We start from the raw sequence: 14,266 nt of genomic DNA on the forward strand, positions 1-14,266 counted from the left end.
AGGCAGCTGGAATGGGACAGCCCCCGGCGGTATCTATAGGTGTTCTGGCTATACTTCTTTATATCAACTATTGAGTTGGACGTGACGTAAGAGGCATATAATTGCTTAGCTAGATAAGACGTAAGCCTCTAAGGTCTTGCTTATGAACGTCTCTTCCAATAATCTTACAAATGGGAACAAAATAATGCATATCCTCTACTAACCAAGCCGTCTCGCCAGGCCTGTTTGTAAGTCTTTGTGTGTGTAGTTCGCCTAAGAACAAGTTTTTGCAACTTTTATTGATGATGCATCTGGTATTACATTACGTAATGTTCACAGTGATCTACCCATATTGTCATTAGCGAAGTGTAATCAAAGCATAAGTAAAACGAAAAGTATAGTGTATACGCCGTTCTCGTACACATTGAACCGATATTTACCTTGCCTGACGGACTCTCCGTGCGCACTACGAGCCTAAGTATTCGACTTTTTTGCTGTTAGCATATAACTGAGGATCGAGTTTACATTACATTCCCTGTCATTTTAGTTTTTTTTTCGGTATGCCCACATGTAATCCAAAACATCGGTATTTTTAGCTACAGGCCTCGTTCCGGTTGTGCCGACGCCGAGTCTTCATTTGTTACGCTAGTATACCTCACTGTGCGAGATTAGCGGGTCGACTGAGTGTGAACACATGATACTAATAAAAATACGAATACACTCGCCAGCAAACGGCTGGCCTGCATTAGGGCGTCGTTCGCCGCACCCGTCAGCGTACCCCCTTCGGTCGCACTATGGCACTAGTGGTGATCTCCCGTCACTGACCTGTTGACGGGCGACGGGTGCCGCCACCACTCTGTCAGTTGACGGTAGCTGACCTCGGGCACCCGCTGGTGCAGCACGTGGTACGCTATGTTCTCGAACGTGTAGCTGTACAGCGCCACCTGACAAAAGATAAGACACAGTCAAAAAGACCGCAAAGGAGTCGGCCAAAGCCAGATCACAACAAGACCCCCATTGGCTAGGACGCGACGTGACATAATTCTTCGAGCCTGCCGCGTTGCAGAGGAAAAATATCCCCAAATTCCGACGCATGCTACTTCAACAAAAGCAGTCCCATCCCAACAGCCTGTTGGCAAAACATATGCAGGAACTAACATCTTGAAAGGATTGCTCATCCATTTCACATTTGTAGCATTCCGCGTATTGCGTAACAAATAGAACAAGCCGTTCTCCGACTGACCTCTGGCCGCAGCAGGCGCCACACGTTCAGCACGATCCGGCCGGCCAGGTGGATCTCAGAGGTGTGCTCCGAGCCGTACAGGTCGGACTCGGCCGCCGCGCGGGACGCCCGTTCACTGAGCGGCAGCCGGGAGATGGCAGCCGTCAGCGGCCGGCCCAGACACTCGGCCCGCTCCAGCACGTACCCCCAGGACAGCTGCTGCACCTGTCACAGGGGGAGAGGGCGTCAGACACTCGGCACGCTCCAGCACGTACCCCACGACAGCTGCTGCTGCTGTACCTGCCACAGAGAAAACAGCCTCCCTCCATCAGTAATTGACTAACCTCCCAGCCGAGCAGTATGTCGGGGTCGGCGGCCGCCACCAGCTCGACCACAGCGTCCAGCAGGCAGTGTTCGTCCGCCACGTACCGCACCTGAACGCCGGCCAGGCCGGCCGAGCCGAACAGGTCGCGCCGACTGCCGGCCGACTCGGCAACCACAGACGCCGCGTCCACCACAATGCAGCCTGGCCGAGGGAGGCATCGGCGGCTGGTCACTAAACGAATTATTTGGGATAGGGGAGAGTGGGGTAAGATGCCCAGGGTGGGAAAGACGCCCCACCCCCTCTAGCGGCGAAACAAAGAATCGGACCTGGAAATTAATGTTCTTAGCGTAAAGCGGAAGCCTGCCTTGTAAACTGCACAAAAAATTGCGAAGCTCAGTTGGGCAACAGCTGGCTGATGATTGCATGTTTTTTATTTGCTGCTTTCAAAAAATATTTTGGTTTCAGAACATTGTAAATATCAAAGAAGGTAAATAATTTTTGCGTCCCTTGCTATAGTCGTGACACATCAGCATGCGTGTACTGTGTCCCAAACAGTTTGTTTCAGGGTGTAGTTTTATGGCTAACAAATTGTACTGATTTAATGTTACTTCGGTACCTTGGGGTAAGATGCCCCCTGTCCTGATGGGGAAAGACGCCCCCCTAAATCCGTAGGCTGTCCTTCAAACAGCCCGTCAAATCATTTATTACATACTTGTGATGTAGACAAAAGCCGATCTGGGACTATTGAGAGTCCAGTACGGTCGGGTGCTTCCCATGCCGGTCTCTCGGCCCACATAGCGACTTTTTGGGCGGCATCTGACTCTGAGAGCCCTCACGACGGCCTCTGTGGGCCCCATTATTGGCTCCAGGGCCCCTCACGACATCCTTTGAGGGTTCCCACGTTGGCCCCACGGGCCGCGCTGGCATCGGAAGTCCCCACGATGGGCTCGAGGGCCCTCAAGCATCATGAAGACCTATAAGAGCCCTACAGTGGTCTCCGAACGCCACCACGGAGGCTTGTTTGGCCGCGCTGGACTATGATGGCCCTAATGATGACCTCTGAAGCCCCTTACGACTACTTTTGAGGGCCCTTATGATGACGTTTGGTGTCTACTGCAGGCTCGAAGGGACTACTGATTCGTTCAGGCGATTCACATGCCCATTTATGTCACTTATAGTGCAGGGGGCATCTTTCCCAACGTCAGGGGGCGTCTTTCCCACCCTGTGGGGTAAGATGCCCCCTTTCAGTTCTTCAGGAAAATGCTTAATAGCAAAAAAAGTTATAATATTTCAGGCACGAAAGTGTGATATTTTTGGAGAAAAATGACGTCGGCTTCCGTTGAAACTCCAAGTTTTTGCTTTCCCACCGTCATTTTCGAATAATATATGACATAGCAAAACCCTGGGCATCTTTCCCCACTCTCCCCTAATGCAACGATAAGTTCGTAACACCTATACATTACAAACAAAGGAGACATTAGTATTTGACCTGAAGCTTGTAAGTAGTCATGTAGGTAATGTACGCACTTTCCGATCACACTAATCATGTTCCAAATCTCCTCCTAACAACAATCACATATCCCCGCCATCGGCTGCTCACCGGTGGTCTCCCGGGGTCGGACCCAATTTTCGGGCACGTCGTCAGTGATGTGGTAGAACACCGCCACCAGGGCGTCATGTTCAGGGTCCGGCCGCAGGTCGGCGCGGGTCAGCGCGTGCACCTCCAGACTGAGGCACGTCAGGTACTGGTACTGCGAACGATATTGAGGAGCGGCATTAGAGCTGAGGCTGGGAGAAGGTAAGATAAAGACATGTAAATGATGGATGAGTTCGCATAACAATAAAGATCAGCCATCATGAACGGCTTCAGTAGCAAATCTGCAAAGATAACCTGAATGAAAAGACAACTAAACGAGTGATGAACTAAAATGAAAAACATAGCCAATGACTACAGCCAATGACCGTTTTATCAAATTATCGAGTTCCGCCACTTATAGCCATATAATCGCAAGGACAAGTACACTACGGTAAAAATATGAACAACTCACCTCGTGGGAGCAGAGTGCCTCCTGTAGGTTGTCCGAGTCCATCTTGAAGCCGAACGAGTTGTCTGTGCTGTTGGCCCTCGGCAGGCCGAACGAGGGACTGATGAGCAGAGACGGCTCTAGGGGCGAGGTCATGTGCCGGCCAGCGGCCGACGGCAGCAGAGGCGAGGTCAGGTCACGGCCCGGGGTCACCGGGACCGGGTCCTTGTCCAGGCGCGAGTCCCGGCCGCCGCTGGTGCCAGAGAACCGGGTCTCCTGAGACGAGCTACCGCCCGTCACCGCCGACAGCTCTTCGCTCTCCGCTTCTCCACTTGCTGACCTTTCTCCACTTTTCGCCTCTCCGCTCCTACCTCCATTCTCTGTCTCTCCGCTCGCCGGTCTATCTGCGCTTGCTGACATTTCTCCAATCCCCGGCTCTTCACTCCCCGCTTCCTGTCTTCCCTCCTCCATCTCTGCCACCCTCTCCAGTCTCCTCCGTCCATCACCCGCTGGATTCCCCACCCCCGCCGTCGGTCCGGGCAGCGGCGGCACCAGGCGGCGCCGTCTGGTCGGCCTGGGACGCACCGGTGTGAGGACGGACGTCACCGTGCCGTAGGCGGCCGACCGCCGCACGGCCGGCTCTCCGCAGACGGGCGTCAGTCCGAGCGCCGAGGGCGGTCTGCCGGAGGAGCTAGCCGGCCCAGGGAGGGGAGTGCTGGCGCTGCTGGGCCCCGCCGTCGTGCTCTGATTCTCTCCGGGCTCGGTGGCGTTCTGGTGGTCGTCCTCGGAGTCGGTGTCCTCACTGGCTGAGGAGTCGGAAGAGTCGGCCTTTGGCCCGCTCCGGTGGGGACGTCGTCCACTGAGCCAGGCCATCACCGCCGCGCGACTGGGCGGCGGGCGAGCTGGCGTCAGAGTGCAGCGGTGGCGACTGGCGAGCAGGGCGGCGCCGCCTCCCTCCCCCAGCGCCGAGACGAGCGCCGTGACGTCCGCGGCGTCCGCGCCAGCCGCCGCGCCCACCGCACGCCAGTGGTATAGCCCGTTCGACTGGAACTCGCCCTCGAACGGTGGCAGAGAGGAGTCAGCGCGACCCACGCCCAGGACCGGGCGTGTGGGTGCTGATGGAAGGCCCTCGGAGCGCAGCGATGCCATCACTGAGTCGACCGTGGGCGGGGGAGGCAGCAGCAGGCACACTCTACCAGAGCGAGTGCCTGAGTATGCGCATGATGTCGCGATGTTAGGATTTCGATTGGGTCGATCGGGCCGGTCTTGACGGTCGGTAGTGGTACCGCCCTCCAGAAGCCCCACTGGTGTATCGTCTGAGCCCGCCACACCGTCCCTCGCGGGGGCCGTATTCGAGTGAGCAGCAGACGCCGGCGTCTCCGCGCCAGCTGATAACACCAGTGGGGCTTCACAAAAATCCGGCTTGGTGGGGATGCTTCCAGTAGCCAGATTCGCGTGGCTTTGGACTTCCGATTCACTGACATCAGTGTCTCCAACTGTTGCTTTTGTGGAGGTATCAGAGAGACAAGCTCTTGAAGCATCCATGACCGGTACTACACCTGCTGGTTTTGACACCACCGGTTCAGTTCCACCACCACCACCGACCAGTGGCGTTCCATCATGTTCTGTTGAGGCTTGCGGAGATGGGCTGTGTGGCATCTCCTCAAAGCATTCCAGAGACTGTACTGTCGACTCCAACGAAATCTCATCCACACGCGCATCAGACCCCGTTTCAGACACCCGTCGTAGCGAATCCGAGCCAGTCACAGTGCTCAAGAACTTCGGAGAAAGCCCTTCTCCTGATGTCACCTTACTAGGTGATAGCTTCAGTGTCTCATTGATACTCTCAGAGCGCGCGGACGCCGTATCAATCACTGGGAGTTGATCCAGCCCCGCTCCAGCTTGCAGACAGGATGCAGTCTCATCATGCTGTGGTGATGCTGTATCGACTCTGCTTGATGCAAAGATGTCCTTCGGCACAGCGTCCACTTTGCTATAATTCAAAGTCCCAGCTTTTGGCAAGCTCGCATCTTTTGGAGTGTTGTGTTCTTGTTCATTGCCGAACTCTTTTGTCGCTGTGCTTTTTGGCGGAGACGGGCTTCTTTGATGGATGCCAGTACCAGGGTTCTTTTGTGGAGGCATCGAATCGTCTGTTTGGTCAATGACGGTGGACAGCGAGTATGCTTCCAAGCTGTCGTCAAACATGTCTGCGTCGTCAAACGTTTGGACTTTTCTAGGAGAGCAGGGCGACAAAGTTTTCGCAGGCGAATCTTTACTGGGTTCTGGTCGAGTCCCTGTCACAGGACTGGGCAGTGACGTCCGGATGGATGTTCCAGGCTGAGCCTGCCTTTCCACACTATGTTCTGTCGGCGATGAGCCTGCCTCAGACGCTACGACGTCTCCCTCACGAACGGATGATTCGGGCACATGATTCTCGTCCAGCATGGGGGACAGTTCAGCCGCTTGCGGAGAACTTGGCTCCATCAGCTTCGGTCCCAAGCCATTATCCTCTGACTGCGGAACAGCGTTTGCTGCTACGTGAGATGTTGTCGTTGATCCGCTTGGAAGCTTTGTGGCTGAAGGCAAGTGAGTTGGACACGGCTGCTCAGACGTGGACGAGTCTTGTTCTATGGCCTCAACCATGTCGAACAGAGACTCCCCTGTTTTCTGAATGTCGTCATCAAACCCTGGCGAGCCTGGTCCGCTGGGTCCAGAACCAGGTGGGGATAGCACCACGTTTTCTTGGTCCACTTTATCAGACCGCTCGACGGGCGATGTCGGCCTGGGAATTTTCTGACCAGACTCAACCCGAATGAAAGGCGACGCAGACTGAGACGAGCTGTCGGCATTTAGAGACGCGTCGCCATCGTACAAGCAGCTCATGCGAATCGGCAGGTAGGCGGATTCATCAGCGTCGTCGTCATCCCTCGTTGCGCTTCTCGGCGAGGATGGATCAGGGTCTCCTGAATTCGGCCCCGACGGGGGGCTGCAGATGACCAATCGGCTCGGTAAACTATCATCCGAAGAGAGACTGTCCCTTCTGCCACCTTCGCCCTTCGATTCAGCTGGATGTTCGGGGTCTGTAGCACTACAGGTCGTGCCTGCAAGCGAGCTAGCATTGACACCTGGATCATTGTACCCTTGAGAGGGGAGGACATCCGGTTCTGCGTCATCCCACTCCTGTGTTTGTGGTATAGCAGCTGACGCGTCGCGCAAAGGCTCAAGAGATTCCCTGGCAGCAGCTTTCAACACGTCAATCATGTCCTCAGTCGATGATGACGTGGCGCCTGGTGCAGAAGGGAGGTTTCGAGAAGCTTCACTTCCAGCTGAAGTTTGTCCATTCGCAGCATCCTGGGTGATCGATGACAGAGACGAACCCACCCCCGCGTCGCTCCCTAAAACTTCATCCGCACCTATGGTAAGTGCATCGAAAAAGTCATTCATCGTGGGACGTTGAGTGTTCCCATCTCCAGCACCACGTCGCGGAGTATCGTTCGAAGCGCTGTTTCTCGGCTGACTTGGTTCTGAGTTGTCACGCTTGCGGGTCAGACGAACCGCTCGTAATGAAGCCGTCTGTCGCGCATTTTTATTGCTGCCTTCCGTTCTAGAGCTACTATCGGACGGACGGTCGGGTCGGCCTCTCAGGGCGCTACGCGCTGGACTCCCAGGCCCCCGCGTGCCACCATCGGATATGCTGGCACCAGCACCACACGGAGCAACTGAGGTAACAGGACGTACTTGTTGGCTGCTTGACCTATCCCTAACGGGAGTCTCAGCTTCCATTCCCTGCCCCTCATCCGAGGAATCGTCCAAATCAATGACTTCCACCTGGCGCTGAGAGCTGTCGAACACCATTGTGATCTCGTCATCATCGCTGTCGCCGCCTGCAGCAGTGACTCCAACGGTGCGAGCACTGTCATTTCCGGGTGTGCTTCCACGAGCAGCAGCGCTTCCCTCACGCGGTGTCCTGGCCAATGAGGTTACTTCCGCTATCCGCAGTTGAACTGGCGGGTCGGGTGTACTGTTGGCGACTCTTGATCTGTTTGTCGAGGAGTAAGTACGTTTCCGAGCTGTCGGCATGTTCCTGGCCCGAGGTGACGTGTTGGCACTTGCGCGGACGGAAGCAGCGCGATCTGTTCGATGTCCCTTTGAACGTGCATTTGCTACGTCCCTTGGCCTTGTCCCGGTTCCCGTCGACAGTACGGGTACCCCAGAAGACGAGTTCCATCCTACGACCGGTGTGCCCACACTCCTAGCTGATCTGGCAGGCGGCGTAGGTCGAGGCGCAGCCAGCCTTTCACTGCCGATAGAGTGAGTCTCAGACGCGGCGTCTGGCACTACCGTCCGCACCCTGGGCTGCGATGTTCCACTGTTTACAGGAATCAATACCTCTGTACCAAAGGTATCCACTTGCTGCGTAGGTCGTGTCTTGCTTCGGCTCCGGGCTGAACCACCGCCACGTCTGGCCACCCGACGAGCGGACGGTGAATGTTTCGATCCCCGTCTGCCATTGGTGACCTGCGAGCTGCCAGGATCACGAGACATACGGGGTGACCTGACACCGAAGCTCCAAGCTTGTGACAAAGCAGATGGCTCATTGGAGAGCGGAGGGCGAATGCGGATGGCACTAGCAGTTGATGCATTGGCGTTTACGCTGATGTTCATGCGACAAGGTGCGTTGGCAGTATCGGATACGACAGTGAGGTTGAGCCTAGGGGGATTGACGTCGGCGGTGTCAGAGGGCCTTGACGATGCTGATGATATGGCACCACTGGACCGCTGCGGTATAGGCGACTCCACCCGTACGTCGTCCGAATCAGAGTCGGAAGACGCCTCAGCGTTCAGAGGTTCAAACAGTTCTGGAGATGACAGCGGGCGCCGACCAGGCGACGTCGGAGACTTGCTGCGGTTGCCACCACTGCCTTTGGCACGTTCTGGACCACCTGTCACAAAAAAGATAAGCGTAAGTGATGGATGTTCGGAACGGCATTATCAAAAACAAACAGTAAACCTTAGCAACTAAAAGTTCGAGTTGCTCTTTGCTTAAACCGATGGAAATTACTGTGAGATAATTGGGCTTTACAGGTGCGTTAAATACGAGGTCATTCGAAAACCTCTAAATATTTAAGTCCGGTAGCATGATGACAGATACCCGACCGGCAACGGAATAAAATTGGATTAATGCTCTCCACAGGGTGAAAAAGAAAGCAACTGAAAAGTATTTAATTGCAAAAAAATATGGTAAAAACTAACGGAAACATTCTTAGACCGTCTAGTGCGACCAACTCACCTGTGCTCCTGTGGGAGAGTCCGGACGAGGACGATCGCTCAGGTTGTCTTGGAGTGGTTGGCTCAGGCGGAGACAGGTCGCCACTGTTGTCTGCGCTGCTGCAGGACAGGAAGGCTAGATGGCGCATGCTGTCTTCCTGTTCCTCCGGGACCCGAGACGAGCGAGGCCATAGCAACGATTCCAAAGTAATATCAGATAGGCCGTGTCCTGCAGAGGAATGGGTCTTCTGTGGCTTCTTAGAGGCGGGTCGCGGTCGACTGTTCACTTCCACACGCTTTCGATTCCTGACAACGGGAGAGTATGTGTGATCAGACTGCCTGGGATCTCCAATGAGGCGATCGGCTGACCGTTTGGACTTGGTTCGACTTGGACTGGTGCTGTGACCCGGCTCCCAGTCTGAGTCATCATCAATCACGGGTTCAGGAGTTGAAGCGTCACTTGACGAGGCACCAGTCACATTGATCCCAGACGGTGTGGTGGCCTGAGAACGATGCTGCTCTCCCGTAGACTTTCGCACGGTCGTTTGAGTTGGTGGTGATCTCAACTTCCCTGAGCCGGCACTGACTGCCGCTGGCACGGACCGCGAGTTCGCTTCTTCGACGCTGGTGCTGTCCGCTGCCATGTATGAAACTGGACTGAAACATCTCGGCAGAGCTGGTGGCCGCGGTCGAGGTGTAGTTTGGGTTGCGCTTGCGGATGCAGGCTGACGCTCTTGCTGCTGAAGCGACACTGGCTGTGACTGCCCCGATGACTGGACCACTCGAGGGCCGGCGTTAGTACGTGAAGTGCAGCTACTGGACGCCATGTTCGAAGGGGCATTACTCACCACAAGAGCATCTTGAGACGGCAAAGTGGCGGAAACGTTGGGAAGGATGGGGCGGAACTGAACCTTGGATACAGTATGTCCCCCATTGACATTGCCGTAACGGGCGGAATAACCGTGGTGCCACGGTATAGCGACCAGGGGTGGTTGTCTATGTAGATGTGGTGGAGGCCGAGCGGGTTGATCTTTCTGCTGCTGTTGCTGTTGCTCCTGCCGCACCTGCTGCGGTTGCTGCGCCTGCAGACCTTGTTTCTGCTGCGGCTTAGAATGCAGCTGCTTTTGAAGGGACTCTTGCAGTTGCTGAAGCTCTCGCCGGCGTTGCTCTTCTATTTGACGGAACTGCAGACTTTGCTCATACACGGGGCCAGGAGCAGCCGGCCCTGTCATCTGAGGCCGTAGCAACTGCGGTCCATGCAACCGGCTCTCCGACGAGATCAGCCCCCTGACCTTCAAGGCATTTTGCAGCGCGCTGTGCACACTGTTGAGTTCTGCTGGGGTGAGTGGTTGTTTGCTGGGGTTTCCAATCCGACGAACAGCCACCACAGGCGGATCACCGGCACCGACCGTCACCTCAATGGACCCTACAAGCAATCGATTTCCCACGAGCGGCGTCAAAGAGCTGGAGGGTCGAAGTGCAGGCGCTTGTGAGGGCGGAGGAGGGGGTGGCGGCGGCGGGGGAGGGAGAGGAGGACGAGGTGGTGGAATCACCGATGGTTGTGGCTGAAGTAGTTGATCCGGCTGCAGCGGCACAGCAATCAGGCTGCCGTCTGAGGATCGAGTTAGCCTGTAGCTTCTCTGTCGCAAAGCAGCGGTACCTGCTCCTCGACCGAACAGTGGCGGCTGTGATCGTGACGTCGGCTGCGAGACCAATGGGTGAGCTGGTTTCGGCTGCTGGGAGTGAGAAGCCGCTTGCTGACCGTCGACAGGGCCAGTGAACAAATTTCGAGAAACGGCTCCCTCGCGGTGGAGGGAGGAGCCCGCGGGACCGGCGGAAGAAGACTGAGGAGACGGTGGCACTGTAAGCTCCACCTGCAGTGGCAGCACGGGTGAGCGCATAGGTGAGTCCACTGCTGAGCCCACCGGAGAACACAGCACCGGTTTCACATCAACCTCCTCTTCTGCCGCGTCGCAGTCTTGAGACCCCATCCAACCAATGTTCTGCGCCAGTCCTCCATGCCATGGTGGATTGGCCGGTGGCGGTACATGCTGAGCAGCCTCAAAGGCGGGCGACGATACTTCAGGTGTCACGACCGGACTTGGGTTATAGATGGGGTTTCTAACACCTGTCAGGAGTGGACGTTGTTTAGCTGATGGTCGAAGACCTTTATCTCTCGGCGGATCACTTGGGATGGACCCATCGAGGTCCTTCTGACCCGACACTGATGGGTCAGTGACACGCCTCTTTTCTTCATGGTTTGCTGGCGTGGTCTCAGACTGTTTTCTCTTGTCCATGATCGATGCCGCCTCCGACGGTTCCGGCGACGGTGGACGAACAAAATTGTGCCCATCCCAGATCAGGTTAGAGTGAGGGCAGCGAAGCACCTCGACATGACCGGACCCACCCTTCTGCACAGAACGCTTGGGCTGACTCTTGTCCCTTCTGATAGCAGACGGGCTCGGCTTGGTCACATTGGGAGCCTTGGGCTGCACTTTGGACAGCGGTCGAAGGGGCGTGATTTTCACGCGAGCTTTCTTACTGGGCTGTGATGAGGTACCGGCACCAGGTCTCTTTTGTGGAGATACAGTGATCGACAGAGGTACCTTACGAGCTGACGCAGGACTGCGACCAGACGGCCTGACCTTGCTGGCACTGCTGCTGAGCTTCGTCGCCTTGGTGGGACTAACGCTGGTTATCCTCATCTGCGGATGTTTCAACCCGGACTTCGTGGGACTGTTCATGATCCGCTTGGCCTGGGTGATGCTCGATTTGGCTTTACGCGCAGCGGCACTCAGACTGCTGGATGTGTCCGTCTTGCCCGATGTTTTTGCACGCTCTGCCAGAGAGCGACTCAAACTCAGTTTGTTAGCGTTTCTGCTGAGCCGCAACTTGAAAAGATCCCCGGTAGGTTTTTGTGGCTTGCTCAGAGTGTGAAGTGAAAGTCTCTCCACAAGGACGATGGGGTCCAGATCTATATCGAGCCTTGCTAGGAGCTTTTCCGTATAACTGAGCTTCTTCGCCGCAGGTGGAGCGTTTGAAGAGACTTTTGCATGTGGGCGACCAGATTTCTCTCTCTGCTGAGTGTCAGCGTTGTCATCTTTTGAACGCCCCGTTGAGGAGGAGCGAGTTGACGTGGCGCACACGGAGCCGTCTTTAGCATCGGCTCGGTCAGCAGCAGCCCTTTCCTCCGGCGACACCAGGACGGCTGCGCTCACTGCGCGCCACACATCGCTCTCAGTCTGACCAGAGGGCAGCGCCAGCCACGCCATGCCCAGATCCACAGTGGGCGTGTAGCGCCAGCTGTACCGACTCCGCTCCGATTCTGTTTTCGATGAGTAGCCCTCGCTGCCCCCAGACAACGAGACGTCGTCGTCGTCACTTCGTGCGTCACTTGCAGCTCTTCTGGCAGACTCCGCGTCGTAGACATGACCGGCACGAGCTGTCCTTTCCTTTCTACGCCACCGTTCGTACTTGCGTGCGCTGAGTCGGAAGGCACTGCGCTTCGATTTCTTCGGCGTCTTTTGGGGAGAACAAATTCCAGAAGCTGGTATGTCGAGTGAAGAGAGGACAACGACAGGACTACCTAGAAGAGACGCCATAGATACCAGGCTATTCGTGTCGGAGGCAGAATCTACTGAAAATTCGCTGTCAGACTGAGAAACGATCCTCAAGCGAGACGCGCCTGTTGTGACCCGTTCTGAAGCCTTTTGACCACCATCGACACGTGACGAACTTTCGACATCCAGAGAACCATCCTTAGGTTCTGACTGATCGTCAGTTTCCTTCATGGCAGACAGACGATTTGTACAAGCGTCTGTGGTGTTCTTTTCCCGGATTTCTGGGTTCGTTCCAGTGTCATCCATCATCAGAGTTGAAGCTCCGCTTCTCTGCTGCTCTTCACTCCGTTGGGCGTTTCTTGCACAAAGCAATGACTGAACGACAGGCCTCATATCATCGTTTTCAACAGTAGATGCTTCTCTCCGTTCTTCTCCATCTGCCACACATTTGCAGCCACCTTCCTTGCTACTGTTTCCGGCTATTTCAACCATCGGAGCATCGTCAGCCACGGAGGCGCTATCTTGACACATCGTAACATTTTCATCGCCACCTTCTGCTGATGTCCCAGCTTTCTCCATATTGTCCATCTTGGTGACGTCTTTTACATTGTCGTCTGCCACAGTAGTGCTCTTCATACACTTTTCCGGCATGGAAACATCCATCAAGCTATCCCTCACCTGTGCAGTAGGCTTCGTGATCTCCTGGGTCATCGTGAATTCACTCGATATTTCGCCTTCCATCCTTGGTTTGTCGCCACTATTTTCCGATACAATAGCATCTGTGATTTCCTCCTTATTTTCATTGTCTCTGTCGTCGTCAGTCATGACCTGATCCTGGCCTTTTCCTTCAGTCATTGTTTCATCTGCAGACTCTTGCTCGGGACTTTCCTTGTTGGAATCAGGCTCGTCTATCATCGCACTGTCATTTTGAATCTCTTCTACTCCTGCACAATCCATCTCATTCGGGTTCATCGTCATACAGTCATTGTTCGTGACCACCTCTTGCGCTGCAGCTCGCTGGCTAACTTCTTGAGCCGATATACTGAGCTGGACATCGTCTCCATTCATTGCTTCTTCGTCCCTATCCGTTTCTGGCCTGACAGTGTCTTTTTCGGTCACTGTCATCGTCCTTTCGTCTGTCATTGAGTAGTCACTGATATCATCAGTCATCACGCCATCTTCTCGCAACCCTCCCATCAGCTCTTTGTTCTCAGTCCTCTCTGGCATAAGCACATCTTCACTCACTTCTCCTGCTGTGCGGTCCACCAACACATTTTTCACCATGGCCCTGTCATTAGCTCTTGTCGCCACTGAAACGTCGCCAACGACATCTTCTAGGATTAATTTATCGCCGCTGATCATAGCCGTCGCACATCCCTCTATCAGAGTGCTCTCCCGAGTGCCGGAAGCCGCATTTTCCCTCGTCGCAAGGTCATCATCCACCAATCGGACAGCTTCACGGCCTGCCTTTTCACTCGAACCCTTCACCAATAAGCTCGTCTTCCCAGTTCGCACACCATCTCCGTCCCATCGGTCCTGCGGAGCGTCCTCCCCGCCGAGTCCGTCACCCGCTGGACCAGCGACTCCACTTGGTGCGCCCGTCTCCACCACCGGCTTGAAGGCGCCACCAACGCCAGAGGAAGAAGATGCCCAGCGCCGCCCTGTGGTCCCCAGGCGCCAGACGCGTCTCGACTCCGGTGGCGGTTCCTCATCACCTGCTCCGTCCAGCTGAGAAGCACAACATGCCCCAGTTAAAAACCATACAGTCAAAGCGCTTCAATGCATCCAAAATATCAGCTACTCGATTCCTTGTAACATAAGGATGACGCAAATCGCATGGTTGCCTAAATCGCGTCATCCACGGGAAATGATAGATGGAAGCAGTGGT

The 14,266-nt window shown here is 55.3% G+C and overlaps 1 protein-coding gene across 4 annotated transcripts in view; it reads right to left on the bottom strand.

Annotated features, from left to right (window-relative positions):
* The window catches only part of LOC122387121, a 37,356-nt gene that overhangs the window by 9,097 nt on the left and 13,993 nt on the right, over window positions 1-14,266 (bottom strand). For all 4 annotated transcript variants that reach the window (XM_043377003.1, XM_043377004.1, XM_043377001.1 and 1 more), the window contains exons 11-16: window positions 8,841-14,106; window positions 3,575-8,493; window positions 3,127-3,277; window positions 1,546-1,727; window positions 1,223-1,426; window positions 805-923 (exon numbers count right to left, since the gene is read on the bottom strand). In XM_043377003.1, the coding sequence (XP_043232938.1) occupies window positions 805-923; window positions 1,223-1,426; window positions 1,546-1,727; window positions 3,127-3,277; window positions 3,575-8,493; window positions 8,841-14,106 (10,841 nt within the window). The remainder of the gene's footprint in view (window positions 1-804; window positions 924-1,222; window positions 1,427-1,545; window positions 1,728-3,126; window positions 3,278-3,574; window positions 8,494-8,840; window positions 14,107-14,266) is intronic.

The sequence above is a fragment of the Amphibalanus amphitrite genome, unplaced genomic scaffold, assembly GCF_019059575.1.
Source record: "Amphibalanus amphitrite isolate SeventyFive unplaced genomic scaffold, NRLGWU_Aamphi_draft 000274F_arrow, whole genome shotgun sequence".
NCBI classification, from domain to species: domain Eukaryota; kingdom Metazoa; phylum Arthropoda; class Thecostraca; order Balanomorpha; family Balanidae; genus Amphibalanus; species Amphibalanus amphitrite.